General features: G+C 39.5%; 1 protein-coding gene across 1 annotated transcript in view; it reads right to left on the bottom strand.

Moving 5' to 3' along the window:
• The window catches only part of LOC124386907 (carcinoembryonic antigen-related cell adhesion molecule 5-like), a 403,644-nt gene that overhangs the window by 372,970 nt on the left and 3,755 nt on the right, over window positions 1-26,919 (bottom strand). Inside the window, exons 3-4 of the mRNA XM_046850952.1 lie at window positions 25,430-25,702; window positions 14,339-14,626 (exon numbers count right to left, since the gene is read on the bottom strand). Coding sequence (XP_046706908.1) covers window positions 14,339-14,626; window positions 25,430-25,702 — 561 coding nt within the window. The remainder of the gene's footprint in view (window positions 1-14,338; window positions 14,627-25,429; window positions 25,703-26,919) is intronic.

The raw sequence follows: 26,919 nt of genomic DNA, 5'->3' as shown, positions 1-26,919 counted from the left end.
TCACATCAGGTAACAGCTATTTTACACAACCTTAACACACAACATATGACAGCACAACATAAATTTGGTATGAAACCACACTCTTGGCAACAGAAAACTTAACTATTAAGCTTCTTCTCAGCCACATTCAGCTGTAGTAGCTCTGTGTGATCTGCTAGACAATATTGACTTAGATGGTTTTGATGATGCACATGATTGCCTTAAACACATTGAACAAGAGACCTCTTGTATTCCCGATCTTTAGATACGGCCCTGGAAAAGGGGATTGCCTATATGTATATGGTTCATGTTCAAAACCTTCTGATGGTGTGTATTTATGTGGATATGCAGTTGTAAGATTACCTGAAGAAATAGTTGAAGCTAAATGATTACCATACACATCTGCACACAGCTGCAGAGTTGGTGGCACTTACAAGACCATGTCAGTTGTCTGAAGGTAAAGTAGTGACTATATACACTGATTCTAAGTATGCTTATGATGTTGTGCATGATTTTGTCAAAACATGAAAGCAAAGAGACTTTAAAACAGCTGATGGAAAGCCCATTGCACATTTTAATCTCATAGGCGACCTTTTAAAAGCTGTTCAACTTCCTGCCAAAGGGGCCATAGTGAAGGCATGCCGTAGGTGATTCAGAGGAAATTCGGGGAAACACCTTAGCGGATAAAGTAGCTAAGGAAGCAGCAAAACAACCAGTTGATGTGGACACAGTACATACAAATCCTGAGATCTCGATGATGTCACATATCTCCAATATACCAGACATTGACCTAAAATACTTCAGAGTCAGCCTACTGAGAAGGACATTGGGCTTCCAATCAATGTAAATCAGATTCTGCTGGTATCATTAGAGATGTAGATGGTAAAATTGCTCTGTCTAAACTAGCTTTAATAGTGTTGGTGAAGCATTACCATGGGATGACACAAGCATTACCATGGGATGACACATTAGCATAGCTAAAGTCATACAGGCTATAAACCCATTATACTGCATTGCTGATGTAGATACAACAACAACCAAGCTAGTGTTGTATTCATGTTTGACTTGTGCCAAAACTAACGTACATCAACATGTACAACATACTGCGCTTACTTTTCCTGAAGCCCCTTTTCAACACCTACAGATAGATTTTACTCATATGCCACCTGTAGCAAATTTGAGATACCTGTTGGTTATAGTTGACAGATTCAGTAGATGGCCAGAAGCATTTGCATGTGAGACAGAGAATGCTAAAACGGTTGTCAAAATATTAACGAAAGAGATCATCATAGTTTGGTATTCCTAGTGTGATTGAAAGTGATAATGGCACACCTTTTGCTTAAAAGGTAACACAACTTTTGGCTAAAAGCTTAGCAATTGACTGGCATTTTAATATTCCCTATCACCCACAGTCAGCTGGAGTGGTAGAGAGAACAAACAGAACCATTAAGGAACGTGTTACGAAAGCCTGCATTGAAACAGGCCAAAATTGGATTGTTGTTCTCTCGGTAGTACTCACAGAAATGAGAATGATCCCATCATCAACTACTAAACTGTCAACATTTGAAATTCTAATGGGCCGGCCTTTCCCGACCCCATGGGTCAGAGGATGCACTGGCATTTCTTCCTTAGGTAACCTGGAAGTGATGGTGGATGACTATGTTTCTGCCCTGGGTGAGAAATTAAATTCTATCAGTGCTGATGTCACACTAACTCTTCCTCTGCCCACAGATAAGCCAAAACACCCTTTTGTGCCTAATCAGCAGGTCCTGATACGAAGTCTGAAGCCTACCAAGGTCGGTGAGCCGAAGTATCTGGGTCCAGCGACTGTTCTAGCTGTAACCAGAACTGGAGTTCTGACTGATTATCAGCCACAGTGGATACACGCAAGCAGGATCAAAACAGCACCCACTTAATCTGTGCACTAATTGGTCTGTTGGCCTAAGAAGCCTCCCTAAGTGAGTATTCAGGGCTGAAACAGTTGAGAGCCCACGGAAAGATCCTTTCTTTATAGTAGAAAGAGGGCCACTTATGGGGAGAAGATCTGACTCAATCGACTGTTTTGTTTAGCTTACCCTGATACCTGCTCTAGGTCTAAATTCTATAACAATATGTGCATGGTTGTAATTACACTTATAATGTTGTTTAACCCCTTTGAATACTTTATTCAGGAAGCCCCACGTCTGCAAGGAGAAGAGACTTGGCTAGAGCATCCGGATCCACCTCATGCATATGCAACTAACGTGGTGGAGACTAGCTAATCACACTGCTAAATCTGTGGGTGGGATGGGAGATTGTTATGTATGTACACTTATCCCTCACAGCACACATGAGCTTCCAGTTTTTGCTATCGAACCTAGTTCCACTAAGGAGTTGAAGTGTGTGTCTTCAATGAGCAGTCCTGACTGGCAGTGTCTATGTAAAGTGATCCAAGGTGCTTCTAATTCATTCTAAGTCTTACTTGTTCAATAAATTATAGCCGGATAAATTTAACTCTTAGTTTTAATTCTGTGCCACCTGTTAGTCTAGGCATTGTACTCCAAATACCTAAGCATCCTTCTTGTGTTTCCTGAAGTAGAGGAAGTAAAGTTTTAGGAACCATTCCATTAGTTTACAGTAATACTATGGAAACTCGACCACTTCATTATTCTAATAAGGACTGCTGTGTATGTTTATCTGCCCAACAAAATGAACGGCAGGCTCTGGCAGGACATATAACCTTTGCCAGGATATTGGCTAACTGCCAAAGTAACTGTACGATTTAACCATTTTATTTTACAATCCGGGCTTCAGGCTGACAGGACTGTACCAACAGAGAAGAGAAAGGGGACGACGACACTAATGAAACATGTAGATATTTATTTTACATTAAGTGAATGATCTCCATTTGGAAACATTCAGGTATGTAGACACTATTTTAAATATAGAGTGTGAGCAGACTGAAAGAAGATCAGGTGAATTAAAATAAACTTTTCATAAAAATCCATTACTAGCGGAAATGATGAAAAATGTACCTGTAGTTACCACTAGAAGGCAACAAAGATGTAGGTTTTACTTTTCAACCTTTGGCTCTTCTTCTTTCCTCAAAAACAGTGTTCACTATATTTACTTTAGCGAGCTAAAATATATATGTTGTGTTTAACTCTTGTCACGTGTTCTATTTTGTATGCATTTTTTTAATTTGTTTTTGGTTTTCCCATAAAGAAGAAGGAAGAGCAGCTGCAGACTGGATGTAAATAATCATCCAGTCAGGTGCAGGTAATCCAGTTTAATCAGTCTGGAGAATTCTGGGTAACTCAGTTCTCCTGAATGGCTGCTCTCAATGTGCTGCAGACACCTACATAAATTCTCCACAATCATGTAGACTGTGTTACTGTTCATATACAACTGTGATTTACATACAAACTGGATTTACACACCCCTAAATCAGACTATTGAATTCCTCTACAGGACTGGGAAGAAATGCAGTGATAAGGAAGTTATCTAGCAGAGTTTCAAAATGAAACCTTGTATTTCACTTTATATAGCAGTTTTGATTGTCTGGACTGCACTGGGATCCTCACCTACACTAAATAATACTGCAGGATCCAGTGATCTGCTTTGAAGGAAACACTTTATTAATCCCATGTGAGAAATTCCTATGCTACAGCAGGAGTTGAGAGACAATATAAAGCCATAAAACAAAATAAAACCACAACAGTATAGCAGTAAAATGAAGATTAATATGTACACTAATTAAAGTACAACATAAACACATCAAACTTTGCATTGGTTCATATATTTTTATTGACATCATTATATAAAAATATTAAATAGTACAAATATAATATCGAAAAAGACACAAGAGTTTTTTCAGTTTATTTACTTCTACTTCAAATAATACATTATTTCTACCAGGTAAAAAAATAAACAAATAACCATTGATGATGCATTTATTTATTATTTTATAAATTTATTTATATATTTTGTTTATTTATTATTTAAATAGATTGAAAAGTCTACTCCTTGTATTTCAACTTGAGCTAATCTCACAAAGAAAAATGAGAAAACACAGCAGTACATTTACATTTACATTTACATTTGCGGCCTTATCTAGAGCGACGTACAAACATGCTTTAAATCTCTAGTAGTGAATAAATCTACACTGGTACGCAAGAATACAAACTCAATATAAATATAACTCGAATTCTACAAACTTGGAAAGTGCTAATTTAGGTATTTCAGGAAGAGGTAGGTCTTCAGTCGTCGCTTAAAGATAATCAGGGACTCTGCTGTACGGACATCTAGGGGAAGTTCATTCCACCACCTCGGTGCCAGAACAGAGAAGAGCCTTGAATTGTACTTACCTCTCATTCTGAGAGAAGGTGGTACCAGTCGAGCAGTGCTGGAGGATCTCAGACAGCGTGGTGCAGTGCGAGATGTGATGAGGTCACTGAGGTAAGATGGTGCTGGTCCATTTTTGGCCTTGTAGGCAAGCATCAGTGTTTTGAATCTGATATGTGCAGCTACTGGAAGCCAGTGAAGGGAGCGCAGCAGTGGGGTGGTGTGGGAAAACTTGGGCTGATTGAACACAAGTCGTGCAGCTGCGTTTTGGATCATTTGCAGTGGACGAATAGCGTTCAGGGGAAGACCTGCCAGCAGAGAGTTGCAGTAGTCAGTCTTGAAATGACAAGAGACTGAACAAGCAACTGGGCAGCCTGTATGGACAGAAATGGTCGAATCCTTCGGATGTTATAGAGAAGAAATCGACAAGAACGAGCAACATTAGCGACATGTGGGAAAAAAGACAGTTCATTGTCCATAGTTACCCCAAGGTTACGAGCAGTGGCTGAAGGAGAGCAGAGAGTCATGAAGTGTTATTTGTAGATCTTGACCTGGAGATGAATCACCTGGGATGACCAGCAGTTCTGTTTTGCTGGGGTTGAGTTTTAGTTTGTGAGCCCTCATCCATAAAGATATGTCTGACAAGCATGCTGAGATCTGAGCGGAAGCTGTGGTATCTGATGGAGGAAAGAAAAGATGAGTTGAGTGTCATCTGCATAGCAGTGATAAGAAAACCCATGTGAGGATATGACTTCACCAATGGAGTGGGTATAGAGGAGAAAAGGAGGGACCAAGCACCGAGCCTTGTGGGACACGGTGGTGAGTCTGCATGGGGCAGATGTGGATCCTCCATGTTACCTGAATGAGCGACCTTCCAGGTAGGAAGCAAACCATTCCCATGCTGTTCCGCAGATACCAAGGCTCTTGAGGGTTGACAAAAGTGTCTTGTGGTTGACTGTGTCAAATGCTGCTGAAAGGTCCAGAAAGATAAGTACAGATGACAGCTTGGCTGACCGAGCAGCATGTAGTTTCTCAGAAACAGCCAATAGGGCCGTCTCTGTGGAATGTGCCGCTTTGAACCCAGACTGGTTCGGATCGTGGAGGTTGTTCTGTGAGAGATAGACAGACAGTTGGTTAAAAACAGTGCGTTCCAGAGATTTAGAAAGAAAGGAAAGGAGTGATACCGGTCTGTAGTTGTTGATGTCTGATGGATCCAGAGCCGGTTTCTTCAAGATACATATACAGTAGTGGTAGAACTGATACTGAGAAAACACAAAACACAATAAATGTTCACCACCATAATTCAGATAACAGCCAATGAACTTGTTTTTTTTTGCATCGATGTAAAAATGTACTTCCTTTAACTCCAGTAACACTGAGCTTCTCACCAACCGCTCTGACTGCAGTCACCTTTACAGAAAATACAACCTACACTGGAAACTATTCCACTGCACATTTTCATTCTCAAAATCCTGCAACTGAAACCATATTCACTCTCTGGATATGAAGCAAATCTCACTAGTGCATGTTCTAGCACACAACACACCTTCTAGTCTTTAGATTCTCAAACAATGCAGATTTCCATCTTTCACCTGATACTGTTTCATCTTATTCCATTCTGTCTGAATGAAACTCTACTATGGTATGACTTGTGTTAACGGAGGTCCAGCGACTGACATAACATTTGTGCTGATTTCTGTGCTTTTCATAAGCATTGTTACAGTTACAGGACATGTTTTGAGGTTTGAAGGTGCAGGTGACTACATTGGGACACAATTCCCACATGTCAGATGATATTTTGCAGAAGTACACTCAACCCTCGGGCAATTCATCAACATTTTCTCTTGAACAATATATTTCTAAAGATTTTTTTAATTATTATTATTATTTATTTATTTTTTTTTTTGCATCAGCAGCATGTAGGCTTTATAACACACATGATAAATTTCACCTCATGAGGAGGTTTGCAGGCTTTAACTAAACAAATCCAGTCAGAACAATAAGGGTTCTATAAAATGCAGAACAAATAACAGCATGACATTTAAATAACAAATCTGTATTATTTTAAAATCCACATAAAGCAATAAGCAATAATAAAATGCTGATTTGACAGTAAATGCATTCTCTTTTTGTAATGAACTTTATTCACTCCTCTATGACTGCATTCTCAATTCTGTCTTCATCAGTGTGAGCTGTTAAAGAAATTCACATCATTTATAGCAGAAAAGCAACCAGACTGCATTTGATCTTGTCCTGAACACAGTTTAAAGAGGGTTTGTTTTAATGCTTATGAATGAGAGTGAAGTGACGAGTGACAGTGATTCAGAAAAAGATGTTTTAGAAAATAAATATTAATTCAAGTCATCTTCAGTAACTGCAAAATATATCTGAGTTTCTTTATTAATTATTACAACCAGTTTATTACCAACTCCTTTTGTGCTTTTAAAATGTTACCTCTTTATTTTAAAAATTAAAAGTTAAAGATGATCTAAAGGCTGTTAATATGATGGAAAAGTCAGAAGTTCTACTTATAGAATCCACTTCTGCACTATTGTTCATATTTTTACTTCATGTACATTATGAAGGTGTGGTAAAGGGAAGGTAATGAAGGTAAAATGGAACTACAATTAAAGCATTTGTCAGATGCAAACTTTATATCATATCATACTCACAGTTACATTTTACTGTAAATACATTTTTATCATGTGCTTTAACACTGGTGTGGATTTGAGTGGAATGTTTTTCTGCACTCATCAAAGTGACTCATTATGTGAAATGTAGAGATACTGAAAGAGTTCTTACCTCGAGCTCTGTAACATTTGACCAGCAGAATGATGGTGATCAGCAGATATGGAGATGCCGTCACTACACTACTGATCAACATGAGCACTGAGAATGGAGCTTCTACATGTGATGGACCAGATACAGAATACAATAATAATTATAATAACACTTTATTCATGCTGAACTGAACATGTTTAGCTCAAACTGCAGCACAAGTAAATCAATGCTCATTTATAGGCACAGGAGTAATATGGCATGTGAACACAGAAGCTGCAGCATCTTCTACTATACATGTAACTTAACAAAACACATGATGCTGTTTAAATCTAATGTTTAATAGAGTGTGTGAGGCGACACTACTGAGTGTGTAGAGCAGCATCAGTGAACATGCAAGAATGAAGGAGTGAAGAGTGTGTGCAGAGAAACAGTCACAGATGACAGCACTGAGCTCTATGCTCTTCCTCTCCACTCCATCATCTACATCTTTACTTATGAGTGAAGGTGAAACACACTGCACTTTGCATGTATTTTTAATGATGAAGCTCATTGATATCAAACAGGTTTCCACCTTGCACTCAACATTACAGACACAATTTAAATATCACAACATTAAACATAAATGAATTAGTGTCAGTAATCACCATAAACAGAGAGAAATCACATGTTCTCTGATGTCCCTGATTGATTATCAGTACTTGATTATTTTATTATCATTATCAGTGTGAGTATGTAAGTGAACATGTAATCAGTTTGTAAAACATGATTTACACACATCCATACTCAGAATTATAATATAATACAATAATATTTATTGATTAATGTAGATAGGAAAAATAAATAAATTTCTTCCGGAACAGTTTGTTGAATTGTAAAGTACTGATGTTCTGAATATTCTGTAATGAAACATTTCTCTTTCTCTTTAACAGTAAACACACTACATGAAGACTCACCATGAACTGTGATGTTGACAGGATTACTGTTTTCTCCAGATTCAGACTCACACCAGTAAACTCCAGTGTAGGATGTGGAGAGGAAGCTGATGTAACATGTAGATCCTGTAACTGATCCCCACTGTGAACAATCTAACACTCCTATACTGTCTGTGTATCGTCTCACTGTCCATCCAGTAGAGTTACTCTGGTCCTCACAGCTCAGTGAGAGAGAGTCACGAGTAAAGTGTTGAGTTCTGCTGGGACTGATGATCAGAGACACTGGAGGAGATTCACCTTAAACACAGAAGAAATACAAATAAAAATATGTGCAAATTGTAATGCAATGAGGATACAAGTGTGTGTTTAGAATGATGTCTATTAATTTGATAATCAAAGCCACAGTCCACATCATGAGACAAAACACCAAATGTTAAATATAAAGAACAAAATCAAATCTGTGAAAGAAAAAAACAGAAAAATATTGCAAAGGCATTAGAAATAGACAGAATACAGAACAGAGAATAAACACTGATTGGGCATAACATTATGACCACCTGCCTATTATTGTGTTGGTTCCCCTTTTGCTGCAAAACAGTCGTGACCCATTAATCATTAACAGCATGAACTTCTTCAGCAGTTTAAGCTACAGGAGGTCGTCTATTGGATCGGACCACACGGACCAGCCTTCACTCCACACGTGCATCAATGAGTCGCGACCGCCCATGACCCTGTCACTGGTTCACCACTGTTCCTTCCTAGGAGCACTTTTGATAGATTCTGACCACTGCAGACCAGAAACATCCCACAAGAGCTGAACTTTTGGAGATGCTCTGATCCTCTAATCCTTACGCTCGCCCATTTTTCCTGTTTCTAACATCAACTTTGAGGAGACAATGTTAACTTGCTGTCTAATAAATAAATCCACTCACTAACAGGTGTCATGATGAAGATCATCAGTGTTCTTCACTTCACCACTCATAATGTTATAATGTCATAATGTTATGACTGGTGTATATTTATTTCTCTGGTACTTTTTAAACAAATCTATCAGTTACTTTTCCTCACCAGATACGACCAAGTTTATATATAAGAAACAAAATCAAAACTCAGGAAAAGAGGAAAATCTTGCAATTGTTACAAAGACTTAGAAAATGGCACATACAGAAGATAAAACAGAGGATAATAATATAAACAGTGTTTAAAGGTGAAAATAGGAATAGATGCACATGATCAGGGACCACATCAGCTCAGAACCATGACATTTCTCATCATTGTTGCAAAAGGTGAAATGGTACTTGTCATTTAACCACCTCATATACATTAACAGATAAATAATACATACATTTCTTCTCATACTTATATATTTATTTGTCTGATACTATTTAAAAAACAGTTAATTTTCCTCACCAGAGATCCATAGAGGCTGTGGATTGCTGTACGGTGTGTGACTGACTGGTTCTCCTCTCTCTCCTCTACACACATAAACTCCTGTGTGATGAAGAGCAGAAAGACTGAGAGTGTAGGAGCCTCCAGATCCTCTGCTGCTGTCTGAGAGAAGCTCCACATACATGATAGAGACATGATTAATTTGTACTGCAGTTACACCGTCTCTGTAGGGAACAACTGTGTACCAGCTGAATGTCCAGTCTGTAGAGGAGTCTGTAACCTCACAGCTTAGAGTCACTGAGTCTCCTTCAGTCAGCCAGTTCTGTGGAGATACACTCAGTACTGGATGTGGTCTCCCTCCTGCACAGATCATCAGCAGACTTTTTGAATTTACCTCAGAGACCTCATCACATCTCGCACTGCACCATGCTATCTGAGACCCTCCAGCACTGCTTGACTAGTACCACCTTCTCTCAGAATGAGAGGTAAGTATACTTCAAGGCTCTTCTCTGTTCTGGCACTGAGGTGGTGGAATGAACTTCCCCTAGATGTTCGTACAGCGGAGACCCTGACTATCTTCAAGCAACGATTGAAGACTTACCTCTTCCTGAAATACTTAAATTAGCACTTTCCAAGTTTGCTTTGTAGAATTCAGGAGTTATATTTATATTAAGTTTGTAGTGTTGCGTACCAGTGTAGATTTATTAATTGCTAGAACCCAAAGCACTTTTGTATGTCGCTCTGGATAAGGGCATCTGCTAAATGCCGCAAATGTGAATAAACAGTAATAGAACATATCTTGAATGTATAATTGTGTCTAATGTGTCAACAAATTAAACTCACAGCCACATCTTACAGTGTAACAGCATCACTGAAACTTAAGGATTTAATACTTAAACAGTTTAATAGTAAAAAGTTTAAAACTTCAACACCACTGATTCTGTACACGTGTACACTACTGACAGGAGTGAAGTGTCTTTATATCAGTTACACACACTTTCATTAATAAAACTTTAAAGCTATAAAGATCAACATGAATTGTTATTAATCTTTGTTACAAAGCGCTGATACAAAACTTCACCATAACAACTGCGTGTTTTTTGTTCATTAACATGCTGCAGTATGAGGGAAAGATAATGTGGAGGATTATAAATACTGTCTCTGTACTGTCTCTGAATAAGAGTGTTTTCTCTCTTATTCTGTTTCTATGGAAACAATAACATTAGAATATGTGCACTGAGCTGCTGTTATAGAAAATAATAATAATTAAAAAAAAAAAGAAAAAATAATTTCTCCGTTTCCATACAGACATAAACATGTTTATAAGAGATTATGACTGTGTTCATTAATTTTGAGGTGGTTTATTTATTGATGAATAATACCTGCTCTTCAATATTATTTAAAACATTATAGAATAACATGGAATTGCAATAATTATGAAATATTTGTTATTTAAATCCTGTACAACATTAAACCTGTTAAAGGTTTAAATTATGACATACCTTTTACTGTAATCTTAACTGGTTCACTGAACTCTGTGTAGTTGTAGTCGTTGTTGTAGTTTCTTGTGTGTGCACGACACCGGTACTCTGTTTCTCCTGCATTATTGACTGTCACTTTAAGTGAGTTTGCTGGTTCACTGTTCAGAAGCTGAAACCACTGATTATAATAGAAAAACTCCCATGCAGTCGTCTCCTGCAGCTCACAGCTCAGAGTGATGGTGTCTCCAGGGGAGATGAAGCTCTGAGGATTCACTCTGATAGTCGGTTTGGGTTTAGCTGTTGGTTTAAAATGAGCTGAAGTGTCACTATTTCTACATATAAACATGTTCAAATAAAATAGATTGAATATATAATTCAAAGTTTGTGTTGTACATTTGCGACAAATGTTCGATACTTGACCACTAAGGGTCGCCAAAGATTTTCTAGGTGCACTCTTAATTATATTTTATTAAATAATTTGATTAAATAAATAAAATAAATTGATAAATAAATCAATTCTAAATGTTCCTTAAATGTTAAATAAAAAGAGAACACAATTTTTGCAGCATATTGCGAGAGTGGGAACGACAGAAGTATAAGTAGTTAAAATATGTAATTAAAATAAATAGGGGTCTCCTGATAAAAAGGCTGTAAACCTCTGCACTAGCTGACTAGTTTGTAATGCTGATTCACAGTTTGGTTGGTTTGAAGGATTCGTAATGTCAGAGTCTAACCACTTAGTCGTCAGCGGTGCACCAGCGCAACCGATATCCCATTGACCTCAGGTGTTAATGTTTAGCAATAGATTCAATAAAAATGGAGAAGAGTAAAATGCTCTGCATCCAGACATTAGAAGGACTCAGACATCCCGGCTTTACTTTTAAATCCTTATTACTTTGTTAAAACAATCGTCTCTTTTTGACAGTCACAGCATTGTGCTTTGAGAATTCGTCCCCAGGGGCCACACCCATTCTGAGTTCTACTGCCAGGCTTTAAGGCGTCTGTGGGAGGACATTTGGCAAAAGCGACCAGATCTGTGTCGTGTAAATTTCAAAATATTTTTAAAACCATCTCATATTACACAGTAAGAAACAATACATAAATGTTTAATTGCTAATTTGTATAATGTCTCACAAAACACACACTCACCTGATACAGTCAGTGTAACAGCATCACTGAGGTGTGAGGAACGTGAGCCTCCACTCTCTCTTCCTTTACAGGTGTATTTACCTGTGTGTGTCACTTCAACACTACTGATTGTGTACATCTGTACACTACTGACAGGACTGAGTGAAGCATCTTTATACCAGCTGTACTGCCACCTAGATACACTTTCATCCTGTATCTCACATCTCAGAGTGACAGTGTCTCCACTGAACACCTGTTTATCAGGATTTATAGATGCCACTGGTTTGGGTTTTGCTTTTTGAAAAAAAAAACACCTCGCAAGGTTACACCGTCTTACAGATGAGGCCACAAATGACAAATACCTTGAAACTTATTTTGAGTTTATTTAAAACATAAGAGAATTACCATGTAATTGTAATAATTCTTATCTTTTTTTTTCCACAAGTCTAAAAAACCTGCTGAGAAAACAAAAAAAGAAAAAACATGAAATACCTTTAGCTGTAATGGTGACAGAATCACTGAGTCTTGTGTAGACGTAGTCGTAGTTGTTATAGATGTTGTTGATTTTCTTGCTTGCACGACACTGATACACTGTTTCTCCTGCAATATCAAGTCTCACACTGAGTGTGTTTGTATCTCTGAGTTCATTCCTTTCAATCTCTGAATTTCTGTACCATAAAAACTCCCATCCAGTCTCCTGCAGCTCACAGCTCAGAGTGATGGTGTCTCCAGTGTAGATGAAACTCTGAGGATTCACTTTCACGGTTGGTTTGGGTTTTTCTATCGGAATAAAATAATGAAGGTTTCTGAGCTGATTTTCACTTTAAAACATAAGCAGCAGATTCACTGTGCTTTAACATGTGAAATATATGAATAGAATTTATTTAACATCTGATTCAAAATCGATGTTGTACATTTCTTACACGAGTTCTATTCAGTATTTTCTAGATACTGCCAAACTTTATACAGGGTTTTTATAGTTAGAGATGATCATCTACCTAATAGAAATAATTATCATTTTAAATAGAATATCACAATAGCAGGATCAGACCACCATCATGAAGAAAATGTAGTTTGATACACATGAAGCTCTAATTGGTTATCACATTCAAATAAAGCATAAAGCAAATTCACAAACCCACATCTTACAGTGTAACAGCATGACTGAAGTGTGAGGAATGTGGGTCTCATCTATCTGCTCCTTGTGCAGGTGTATTTATGTGTGGGTCACTTCAGCACCTGTACACTACTGACTCAACTGTGTGAAGTGTCTTTATACCAGCTGCACTGCCAGTTACACACACTTTCATATAATTAAAGCATTTAAACTGTTGTGATGTATTTGAACATTTATATTCAGAATCAACATGGTTCAAGAACAGATGAAAAATCCACAGTTATATTTGATATAATCTCTATTAGCATGAGTGTTTATGATTGGTCAGCAGTTATAGTTTCTTACAGGAACACTTAACACATTAACACAGTAACGGAGTTACTACAAAATATCAACTAAACATTATAATTTGTTCTTATACACTGCTGCTGTACTGGTCTATATGTGTTCTGTCTTTCAAGTAATGACACAAACATGCAGCTTTTCATGTTACAGAGAAATAATGATACATAATCTTCTCTGTTCTTGTAAAAAAAATTATAATCTTCTGACTGTGCAACTTCTGAATTCTGAAAGTGCTGACACTGCAGATTGTCCCTCATTTATTAAAAGGTAAATAGAAATATTACAGAAAAGTTCACAACATTAACACTTACATTAGTGCTTTTCATTTTTTAGTTAAATAACACATTCTAATCTCTTATATGAAGCATCCACAGTACAAATCCATCTGAATGAGGTGTTACTATAGAAACAGTAGCACATTGGAATAAGTGCACTGGCAGAGCTGCTGTTAAAGAAAATTAATCAACACCTAATCAAATCATTGACCAATCAGAATGCAGAATTAACATTTATGTGAAATGGTGTTATGAGTGTTTCTGCACGTCTCTGTTTCCATTTAGATATAAACATATATAAGAGAAGAGGAACGTGTTACAATGAGTGGTTTATATTTTTGATAAATAAAATAATACACCTGTATGCAGAAATTTGTGAATCTTTGATAAACACATGTAACTGTTATACTTCTTTTTACTTTGTCTTGTTACACATGTTACAGACAGGAGGACAGATCACAAATGCTTTTAAGTATTTCAAGAATAATTAAAACACAAAAAAATAACATGGAATTGTAATTATTATTATATTTTTATTCACACGTCTCCAAAACCTGCTGAAAAACTAAAAGAAAAAACATGAAATACCTTTTGCTGTAATGGTGACAGAATCACTGAGTCTTGTGTAGACGTAGTTGTAGTTGTTATAGATGTTGTAGATTTTCTTGCTTGCACGACACTGATACACTGTTTCTCCTGCGTAATCAACTCTTACACTGAGTGTGTTGGAATATCTGAGTTCATTCCTCTCAAGCTGTGAGTTTCTGTACCAGAAAAACTCCCATCCAGTCCCCTGCAGCTCACAGCTCAGAGTGATGGTGTCTCCAGTGTAGATGGAGCTCTGAGGATTCACTTTCAAAGTCAGTTTGGGTTTTTCTGATGGAATAAATGATGAAGGCATCAGAGCTGATTTTGGATTTACTTGATAAAGCACAGACCATAATTTTTTTCACCTCATTTACTTGATAAACAGTTGATGGACTGTGCTTTATTGTGTGACCATGTCAAAAATGTAATACTTTTTAACATTTGATCCAAAATCTGTGTTGTTGTCATGGATCCACCTGCCAAGCCCCCTCTCACGATCTGGATTACACTTGCCATACGGATCATACCTGCTTTACAGATCATACCCGCATTCAGGATTTTACACACTTCACTGTTCATACGTTGACTCAAGATGTGTTTGTGTTCTGACATTCAATGGAGTATGATTGAGTTACTCCCCCTTGCTACACGTGGTCACTACTGTGACAGTTGTACATGATCAAGTGTGCCATTGTAATCGTGGACAACTGCAGGCGGCCCACAGAGAAGAGTCTCAGGGAGTTCACTAAAAAGATGTCGGCACACAAAGTCCTGGACCGGTGCTCAGACAAAGCCTTTGCGCTTACCCCGTGAGTTTTTTAAGAAATCCTAGAGAAACCTTTTAAACTCTGCCCCGTGTAAAGATGGTGGTAGCTTAGTGTTGAAGGCAGTCAACTTTGGATCCAAAGTTCATGAGTTCAAATCTAAGCCAAACCAAGCTGCCTGTCCTGGGCCCCTTAGCAAGACCCTTAACACCACCACTGCTCAGGTGTATGAATAAGATAAATGTAAGTCACTCTGGATAACAGGGTTTCTGCAGGGTCTTAAAAAGTGTAATGTTTATAAATAAATATTTTATTTTTAGCTGATGTGAAGTGCAGGTTTAACGATACTTGGATTTAGAAATATTCATTTAGTTGCTAAAAATGTATTTGTGTGTTTTTGATTACGGTTTCAAATTACATTTTTTTAACATCTCAAAAAGTCTTAAATTAGATTTTTGTGAAACCTCGAATGTACATTGCACATGTATCAGCCCGGTCCTGTGTAAACGACTGTGTGCGTGTGTGTGTTTTTTGCAGGTTTCCTCGGCCCGTGATGTTTGGAGCTCATGGAGCAGTTGGATGAAGAAGAAGGGTTTCCAGAAAGACTCGTCAGCAAAAATCCACAGTATCACATGTGAGTAATAAGAACGCTGGATACCTAATCAAAGCTAATAACATTAGTCAAACACTGATGTGTGTGTGTGTTGCCACAGTCATCACTGGCTCGCTCATTAGGGACAAACTTGCTTATAAAGAACATTTTCACTTTTAATATTCACAGCCCCCACGTTTCCCCCAGCCCGGGTTATTTGAGTATGAGTACGTGAGGCGCTGGAAAGCCCCAATGGAGATGGAAAAGCAGCAGTATGAGCAGGTGGAGAGGAACATTGGGCAGGTGCAGAAGAAGCAGAAGCTGGAGCAGGAGATGGAGGAGGCCAGACATGAGCACCAGGTCATTTATTACAACTGTGATTTATTATGTCTTCAGTATATTCAGTATATTCTATTTAGTATATTCTCTAGATATTGCCAAAAATATAAACATGCATTCTGTAACTGGGGATAATCACCTAGTCAAGAAAAAATAATTAAAATTTCAGATAAAATACAATGAAAGATCAACGTAACCACCATAATTTTTAGTTACAAAGAATTTTATACACATGAAGCTGGAGACCTTCATATTATATGTATTTTTTTGGCTGTTTTTTTTTTTTTTGTTTGTTTGTTTTTGTCTTGTCTAATGTTAGAGTCACTGATATCTGTTCTGCCTCTGGTCTCTGTTACACTACCTTAGATCATGCAGACTACTGTTCCTGCGATCTCCTGATTGTCCTATACTCCTTGCTACGCTAATATCTTCTGCACTCCTGTTTCTTATTGTTATGCGGAGATATGGAGGCGGAAGCCGAAATTCCAGCAAACAGAGTTTTAATTCAAAGAAAAGGCAAAGCCAAAACACTCGCACCGGATACGGAGAGTCACAAACAGAAAGTATATATATCCGCTCGGGACGAGTAATCCACAGATGCGCGTGGGAAAGCGCGGAGCTGGGCGGCAACATAAAAGCTTAATCCAAACTGAGAACACAAATGCAGCCGTACCGGGAGGATCAGGGTAATCCAGGGTGCGCTCCGGAAGGGCAAGCGCAGCCGTGAAGAGAAAGGAGTCCAAGAACACGGGTACGTAGTGGAAACACGTATACGCCGAATAAACACGCACATGAACGTACAATAACCGACCCGGAGTGTGGGTGAATGTGGGGTCTTTATAGGAGCTGGGAATGAGTAAGTGAAACGAGTTCCCCATGAAGCCCGATTGCAAGCAGATCCATGCGGGCGGGGCACACACGGAAGAAGGAGCGAGGTGCTTGGGGGAAACCCGAGGTTTGACAGCCGCCGAAAGGGGCATGGCAGGGGGATTCCTGACACTTATTCTCCTGTGTTTTTTCTTTTAAAGATCAATAAACGACACCTTGTTTTGCTCCCGGTTTCCGACGTCTGGTGTATATATGACAATGTGTGTGTTACATTATTTTAAAGCACAAGTCAATAATCATCCAACGAGTAAAATGCTTTTAAAGAAAGCATTTATTAAATCAAATCAAATTAAAATATAGCTGCAAGCAGCGATGGCGGGCCCTCGCACATTTGTGTATCGCTATACGGTGCCCCCCCAGAAAACAATGCACGGTGTGCAAGTGCATCAATTGGGTAAATATCAGTGGACTATTTTATGTTGTTAATGACCCATTTGGGGTCTGTAAGTAAAAGAAACCCCACATTTTAGACAAAATCCACCTTTTTTGACTGACACACTTCCTGGCGCCTGTTGGTGGCGCTATGTCCAAGATTCACAATAGGCACATCGATGCGATCGGAATCCTTGGCCGAACATACATACTGCGTGTCATCCCAATAAGAAATTTTTTGCTTTAGATATTAGACACTTCCTGTTTCTCTGAATTCGCCATAAATTTGTCGCCTTGCCATGGCAGCACCGTTCGGAATATAAAAATTCACAATTTAGCAAGTGCAATGTCTCGGCATCATGTTCACCATGTTTGATGTCAATCGCATGAATTCCCTGGGAGGAGTATTTAAAAGTTCACCACATGCACTTTTGACCACATGCACATCCAGAATGGCCGACTTCCTGTTGGGCGGAGCTAATAGGTTTGATAATGAAAGTTGTTCGGGTCGATGAGATCTATATGCCTACCAACTCTCGTACATGTGCGTACATGTTTGCCCGATCTGTGCACCAATATTTGTTTATGCATTACAGGGGGCGCTACAGAGCCCTATTGCCACGCCTATGTTCCAGTCTTTGACCGGTCCTAATGGCAGACGACTTTGACGTCACTGCCAAATCTCCGGTGTTTTCGAGCATGTTAAGGCACACAAAGTGCATGCCAAATGCTTAAATATGCCTGAAATAAAAGTAAAGTTTGACGCATTGCCATGGGAACGGTGTTCGAGATATCAAAAATCACTTTGCAATTTATCATCTACAATGTCTCGGCATCATGTTGACCACGTTTGGTGTCAATCGCATAAATATCCTGGAAGAAGTATTTAAAAGTTCACCACATGCAACTGTCAAAAAAATCCACCTTTTGTGACTGACACACTTCGTGCCGCCTGTTGGTGGCGCTATGTCCGAGATTCACAATAGGCACATCGATGCGATCGGGAATCCTTGGCTGAACATACACACTGTGTGTCATCTGAATAAGACATTTTTGCTTTAGATTTTAAACACTTCCTGTTCCCCGACCGCCATAAATTTGTCGCCGCCATGGCAGCACCGTTCGAGATATCAAAATCCTTCGCAATTTAGCAAGTGCAATGTCTCGCATCATGTTCACTACGTTTGATGTCAATCGCATGAATTCTAGGAGGAGTATTTAAAAGTTCACCGCATGCACTTATAAAATAAACCAAAATGGCTGACTTCCTGTTGGGGAGCTCATTGTTTAGAGGGTGAAAGTTGTTCGGTCGATGAGATCTATATGCCTACCAACTCTCGTACATGTGTACATGTTTGCCCGATCTGTGCACCAATATTTGTTTATGCATTACAGGGGCGCTACAGAGCCCTATTGCCACGCCTATGTTCCAGTCTTTGACGGTCCTAATGGCAGACGACTTTGACGTCACTGCCAAATCTCCGGTGTTTTCGAGCATATTAAGGCACACAAAGTGCATGCCAAATGCTTACATATGCCTGAAATAAAAGTAAAGTTTGACGCATTGCCATGGGAACGGTGTTCGAGATATCAAAAATCACTTTGCAATTTATCATCTACAATGTCTCGGCATCATGTTGACCACGTTTGGTGTCAATCGCATAAATATCCTGGAAGAAGTATTTAAAAGTTCACCACATGCAACTGTCAAAAAATCCACCTTTTGTGACTGACACACTTCCTGGCGCCTGTTGGTGGCGCTATGTCCGAGATTCACAATAGGCACATCGATGCGATCGGAATCCTTGGCCGAACATACACACTGTGTGTCATCTGAATAAGACATTTTTTGCTTTAGATTTTAAACACTTCCTGTTCCCCGAATTCGCCATAAATTTGTCGCCTCGCCATGGCAGCACCGTTCGAGATATCAAAAATCCCTTCGCAATTTAGCAAGTGCAATGTCTCGGCATCATGTTCACTACGTTTGATGTCAATCGCATGAATTCTAGGAGGAGTATTTAAAAGTTCACCGCATGCACTTATAAAATAAACCAAAATGGCTGACTTCCTGTTGGGGAGCTCATTGTTTAGAGGTGAAAGTTGTTGGTCGATGAGATCTATATGCCTACCAACTCTCGTACATGTGCGTACATGTTTGCCCGATCTGTGCACCAATATTTGTTTATGCATTACAGGGGGCGCTACAGAGCCCTATTGCCACGCCTATGTTCCAGTCTTTGACCGGTCCTAATGGCAGACGACTTTGACGCCACTGCCAAATCTCCGGTGTTTTCGAGCATGTTAAGGCACACAAAGTGCATGCCAAATGCTTAAATATGCCTGAAATAAAAGTAAAGTTTGACGCATTGCCATGGGAGCGGTGTTCGAGATATCAAAAATCACTTTGCAATTTATCATCTACAATGTCTCGCATCATGTTGACCACGTTTGGTGTCAATCGCATAAATATCCTGGAAGAAGTATTTAAAAGTTCACCACATGCAACTGTCAAAAAAATCCACCTTTTGTGACTGACACACTTCGTGCCGCCTGTTGGTGGCGCTATGTCCGAGATTCACAATAGGCACATCGATGCGATCGGGAATCCTTGGCTGAACATACACACTGTGTGTCATCTGAATAAGACATTTTTTGCTTTAGATTTTAAACACTTCCTGTTCCCCGAATTCGCCATAAATTTGTCGCCTCGCCATGGCAGCACCGTTCGAGATATCAAAAATCCCTTCGCAATTTAGCAAGTGCAATGTCTCGGCATCATGTTCACTACGTTTGATGTCAATCGCATGAATTCCCTAGGAGGAGTATTTAAAAGTTCACCGCATGCACTTATAAAATAAACCAAAATGGCTGACTTCCTGTTGGGGGGAGCTCATTGTTTAGAGGGTGAAAGTTGTTCGGGTCGATGAGATCTATATGCATACCAACTCTCGTACATGTGCGTACATAATTGCCCGATCTGTGCACGAATGTTTGTTTTTGAATTACAGGGGGTGCTACAGAGCCCCCTGCCACGCCCGTATTCCAGCCTTTGTCCGGCCCTAGTGACAAAGGACTCTGACGTGTGTGCCAAATTTTAAGAGTTTTCGAGCATGTTAAGGAACCCCAAATGGCCCATGTGTGTAAAAAAAAAAATATATATATATATATATATATATATATATATATATATATATATATATATATATATATATATATATAGCTGCAAGCAGCGATGGCGGGCCCTCGCACGTTTGTGTATCACTATACGGTGCCCCCCAGAAAACAATGCACGTTGGGCAAGTGCATCAAGTGGGTATATATCAGTGGACTATTTTATGTTGGTACTGACCCATTTGGGGACTGTAGGTAAAAGAAACCCAACATTTTATACAAACGGGGACGCTAGTGAGCCACTTAAGAGACACACCCTTGTCCGACCTTTTTGTCCACACTTAACAGCCGACAAATGTGATGTATGTGTTAAATTTCAAGATAATCTAAGCACGCCAAAAGCCTTAAATATGCCTGAAATAAAAGTAAAGTTTGAGGCGTTGCCATGGAAACGGCGTTCGCGATATCAAAAATCCCTTCGCAATTTATAATCAACAATGTCTCGGCATCATGGTGATTACGTTTGGTGGCAATCGCATGAATATCCTGGGAGGAGTATTTAAAAGTTCACCACATGCAACTGTAAAAAAATCCACCTTTTGTGACTGACACACTTCCTGGCGCCTGTTGGTGGCGCTATGTCCGAGATTCACAATAGGCACATCGATGCGAACGGAATCCTTGGCAGAACATATACACAGCGTGTCATCTGAATAAGACATTTTTTTGCTTTAGATATTAAACACTTCCTGTTCTCCGAATTCGCCATAAATTTGTCGCCTCGCCATGGCAGCACCGTTCGAGATATCAAAAATCCCTTAGCAATTTAGCAAGTCCAATGTCTCGGCATCATGTTCGCCACGTTTGATGTCAATCGCATGAATTCCCTAGGAGGAGTATTTAAAAGTTCACTGCATGCACTTATAAAACAAACCAAAATGGCTGACTTCCTGTTGGGCGTAGCTCATAGTTTAGAGGGCGAAAGTTGTTCGGCTCGATGAGATCTATATGCATACCAACTCTCGTACATGTGCGAACATAATTGCCCGATCTGTGCACGAATGTTTGGTTTTGAATTACAGGGGGCGCTACAGAGCCCCCCTGCCACGCCTTAATACCGGCCTTTGTCCGGCCCTAGTGACAAAGGACTCTGACGTGTGTGCCAAATTTCAAGAGTTTTCGAGTATGTTAAGGGACCCCAAATTGCCAATGTGTGTAAAAAAAAATAATAAAATAAATAAATAAATAAATAAATTCTAAGGAAAACAATAGGCTTGCACCTCTGGTGCAGGCCATTCTGGCCTGCTCCTCGGTGCTCGGGCCTAATAAATAAATATAGCTGCAAGCAGCGATGGCGGGCCCTCGCACATTTGTGTATCGCTATACAGTGCCCCCCAGAAAACAATGCACGTTGGGCAAGTGCATCAAGTGGGTATATATCAGTGGACTATTTTATGTTGTTACTGACCTATTTGGGGACTGTGAGTAAAAGAAACCCCACATTTTAAACAAACGGGGGCGCTAGTGAGACACTTAAGAGACACACTCTTGTCAGACCTTTTTGTCCACACCTAACAGCCGACAAATGTGATGTATGTGTCAAATTTCAAGTTAATCTTAGCATGCCAAAAGCCTTAAATATGCCTCAAATTAAAGTTAAGTTTGACGCGTTGCCATGAGAACAGCGTTCGAGATATCAAAAATCACGTTGCAGTTTATCATCTACAATGTCTCGGCATCATGTTGCTTAAGTTTGGTGTCAATCGCATGAATATTCTAGAAGGAGTATTTAAAAGTTGACCGCATGCACTTATTAAACAACCCAACATGGCCGACTTCCTGTTGGGCGGAGCTAATAGGTTTGATTGTGAAAGTTGTTCGGGTCTATGAGATCTATAGGCATACCAACTCTTGTACATGTGCGTACATGTTTGCCCAATTTGTGCACCGATCATTTTTTTTGCATTACAGGGAGCGCTACAGAGCCCTACTGCCACGTCTGTGCCAAATCTCCGGTGTTTTTGAGCATGTTAAGGCACTCAAAGTGCATGCCAAGTGCTTAATTACGCCTGAAAATGAAAGTAAAGTTTGACACGTTGCTATGGGAACAGCGTTTGATATATCAAAAATTCCTCTCCAATTTATCATCTACAATGTCTCGGCATCATGTTGACCACTTTTGGTGTCAATCGCATAAATATCCTGGGAGGAGTATTTAAAAGTTCACCACATGCAACTGTCAAAAAATCCACCTTTTGTGACTGAAACACTTCCTAGCGCCTGTTGGTGGCGCTATGTCCGAGATTCACAATAGGCACATCGATGCGATCGGAATCCTTGTCCGAACATATACACAGCATGTCATCCAAATAAGACATTTTTTGCTTTAGATATTAGACACTAACTTTTTCCCTGAATTCGCCATAAATTTGTCGCCTCGCCACGGCAGCACCGTTCGAAATATCAAAAATCTTTTCGCAATTTAGCAAGGGCAATGTCTCGACATCATGTTCTCCACGTTTGATGTCAATTGCATGAATTCCCTAGGAGGAGTATTTAAAAGTTCACCACATGCACTTATAAAACAACCCAACATGGCCGACTTCCTGTTGGGCGGAGCTAATAGGTTTAATTGTGAAAGTTGTTCGGGTCGATGAGATCTATATGCATACCAACTCTCTTACATGTGTGTACATGTTTGCCCCATCTGTGCACCGATATTTGTTTTTGCATTACAGGGGGCGCTACAGAGCCCTATTGCCACGCCTATGTTCCAGCCTTCGACCGGTCCTAATGGCAGACGATTTTGACGTCTGTGCCAAATCTCCGGTGTTTTCGAGTATGTTAAGGCACACAAAGTGCATGCCAAATGCTTAAATATGCCTGAAATAAAAGTAAAGTTTGAGGCATTGCCATGGGAACGGTGTTCAAGATATCAAAAATCCCTTCGCAATTTATCATCTACAATGTCTCGGCATCATGTTGACCACGTTTGGTGTCAATCGCATAAATATCCTGGAAGGAGTATTTAAAAGTTCACCACATGTAACTGTCAAAAAATCCACCTTTTGTGACTGACACACTTCCTGGCGCCTGTTGGAGGCGCTATGTCCAAGATTCACAAAAGGCACATCGATGCGATCGGAATCCTTGGCCGAACATACACACCGCTTATCGTCCGAATAACACATTTTTTGCTTTAGATATTAAACACTTCCTGTTTTCCGAATTCGCCATAAATTTGTCGCCTCGCCATGGCAGCAGCGTTCGAGATATCAAAAATCCCTTCGCAATTTAGCAAGTCCAATGTCTCGGCATCATGTTCGCCACGTTTGATGTCAATCGCATAAAATCCCTAGGAGGAGTATTTAAAAGTTCACCGCATACACTTATAAAACAAACCAAAATGGCTGACTTCCTGTTGGGCGTAGCTCATAGTTTAGAGGGCGAAAGTTGTTCGGGTCGATGAGATCTATATGCCTACCAACTTTCATACATGTGCGAACACAATTGCCCGATCTGTGCACGAATGTTTGTTTTTTAATTACAGGGGGCGCTACAGAGCCCCCCCTGCCACGCCTGTATACCAGCCTTTCTAAGGCCCTAGTGACAAAGGACTCTGACGTGTGTGCCAAATTTCAAGAGTTTTCGAGTATGTTAAGGGACCTCTAATGACCAATGTGTGTAAAAAAAAAAAAAAAATAAATAAATAAATAAATAAATTCTAAGGAAAACAATAGGGCTTCGCACCTCTGGTGCAGGCCATTCTGGCCTGCTCCTCGGTGCTCGGGCCCTAATAAAAATTTCATTGATGTTTTCAGGCTAAAACTGACTGAATGAGTAAAAACTCCTGTTAATATTTATAAATATCTGCTCTAAATCCCATCCAGAGATGATATTACAGGTTCTAGAGAGACAGATTGTGTGTGTGTTTGTGTGTGTGTGTGTGTGTGTGTGTGTGTGTGTGTGTGTTCATTGTATTTCTCATTCACTTCTCTGGTTACCCCATATATATATATATATATATATATATATATATATATATATATATATATATATATATATATATATATATATATATATACACCTTCCAGCCAATCAGAATCAAGTACCGAATTTCCGGACTATTAAACGCAACCAAATATAAGCCGCACCCACTGAATTTGACAAAGATTTTTATTTTGAAAAATAAATAATTCTACACTGAAACTAATGAACTTTACACAGGCTTTAATGAAAGACAGTGTGTGTTACACGGCTTGTATCTAAACAGTAGCCGACCAAGAAAGTCATTGTTCACTGTCTTCCTCACAACTATTTCTCTCGAGAGTTTTTCTTTTGGCATCGTCGTGCGTTTAAAAATCACCATCGGTGAATCTTTTCTCCCGATGCTGTGCAGCTCAGAACACATGTGAAGTGCGGTTTTTCATGCCCGGTTGTTTTCAGCGTGACGAATGATTCGCATTTCCTGTAGACAGTCCGAGTGAGCGGCAGGTCAAACGTCAGAGGAACCTCATCCATATTTATGATGTGGTGCGGCCCGATTCAGTGGGAGCGCATCTGATTTAATATAAAGAGTTTCATTGGTTCACCTGAACACGCTCTGCAATTTCATTGGTCTAATGTTATGTCGCTCAGTTTTTTGGCTTGAAACCTGTGAATCCGGGAAAAGCCCAGGAAAAATATATAAATTAGCTGCTTCATTGTTTAAGCCGCGGGGGTTCAAAGCGTGGGAAAAAAGTAGCGGCTTATAGTCCGGAAAATACTCTACTCAGACTGATTATAAAATAACATGGACTTTTATTAAATGCATTCAATATACAAGTCCCTCTGACCAAACATAATTCATAATTCAACATCTGATCTGCTGTTATAGTGAGTGTTTCTGGACTATTCTGTTTTCATACAAGTATAAAGATCATTATAAAAGATTAGTAATGTGTTTATTTATCTTGTTATGACAAACTGGTCTTTTTTTTCATACACAAAAGCAGTTGGAAAAAAGCAAGAATCATGACGTACCTTTTGCTGTGATCTTGACAGGATCACTGAGCTCTGTGTAGTATCTGTGGTCACTTCTCCAGCGTGCTGAACACTGATACACTGTTTCTCCTGCATTAATGACATTCACACTGAATGTGTTGGTATCCGTCGCTACATTGCTCAGTATATGTGAATTTCTGTACCAGAAGAACTCCCATCCAGTCCAGTCCTGCAGCTCACAGCTCAGAGTGATGGTGTCTTCACCATTGATGAGGCTCCAAGGAAATGATCTCAAAGTTGGTTTGGGTTTTGCTGTTAATATAAAATGGTGTCAAAGTTGATTTTTATTTTTTAACACATGCAGTAGATTCACTGTGCTTTAACATATGATGATGTCAGAATAAGATAGATTTAACTTTTGATGTTAAATTAATTTTGTACATTTATTATAACTGTATGATTTCCAGGCCCAGATAAACTACAGTTGTGTTCAAAATTATTCAACCCCCACTGAAACTGATTGTTTTGGTCGGTTTGACATTGATTATGATCATTCAGTCATCCTGCTTACAATTAAATCAAAGAGGCACATGTAGGTCAGACAAATATAACATAACATTTATAATGAAATAACCACAAATGTCTTTTCTGAGCTCACATCATCAGTTTTATTCAACCCCCAAGTGACATTCAATCTTAGTACTTAGTACAACATCCTTTTACAGTTATAACAGCTTTTAAACGTGAAGCATAGCTTGACACAAGTGTCTTGCAGCGATCTACGGGTATCTTCGCCCATTCATCATGGGCAAAAGCCTCCAGTTCAGTCACATTCTTAGGCTTGCGCACTGCAACTGCTTTCTTTAAGTCTCACCGAAGGTTCTCAATCGGATTTAAGTCTGGTGACTGCGATGGCCACTTCAAAATGTTCCAGCCTTTAATCTGCAACCATGCTCTAGTGGACTTGGAGGTATGCTTGGGATCATTGTCCTGTTGAAAGGTCCAACGTCTTCCAAGCCTCAGGTTTGTGACGGACTGCATCACATTGTCATCCAATATCTCCTGGTACTGAAGAGAATTCATGGTACCTTGCACACGCTGAAGCTTCCCAGTACCTGCAGAAGCAAAACAGCCCCAAAGCATGATTGACCCCCCGCCATGCTTCACAGTAGGCAAGGTGTTCTTTTCTTCATAGGCCTTGTTCTTCCTCCTCCAAACATAGCGTTGATCCATGGGCCCAAACAGTTCTAATTTTGTTTCATCAGTCCACAGAACACTATCCCAAAACTTCTGTGGTTTGTCCACATGACTTTTGGCATACTGCAGTCGACTCTTCTTATTCTTTGGGGACAGCAAGGGGGTGCGCCTGGGAGTTCTGGCATGGAGGCCTTCATTACGCAGGGTGCGCCGTATTGTCTGAGCAGAAACTTCAGTACCCACATCTGACAAATCTTTTCTCAGTTCCTCAGCAGTCACACGGGGACTTTTCTCCACTCTACGCTTCAGGTAGCGCACAGCAGTCGAAATCA

The sequence above is a fragment of the Silurus meridionalis genome, chromosome 6 (genome assembly GCF_014805685.1).
Source record: "Silurus meridionalis isolate SWU-2019-XX chromosome 6, ASM1480568v1, whole genome shotgun sequence".
NCBI classification, from domain to species: Eukaryota; Metazoa; Chordata; class Actinopteri; order Siluriformes; family Siluridae; genus Silurus; species Silurus meridionalis.
Note: the sequence above shows the minus strand (reverse complement) of the source record. Positions and strands in the feature narration are given on the sequence as shown.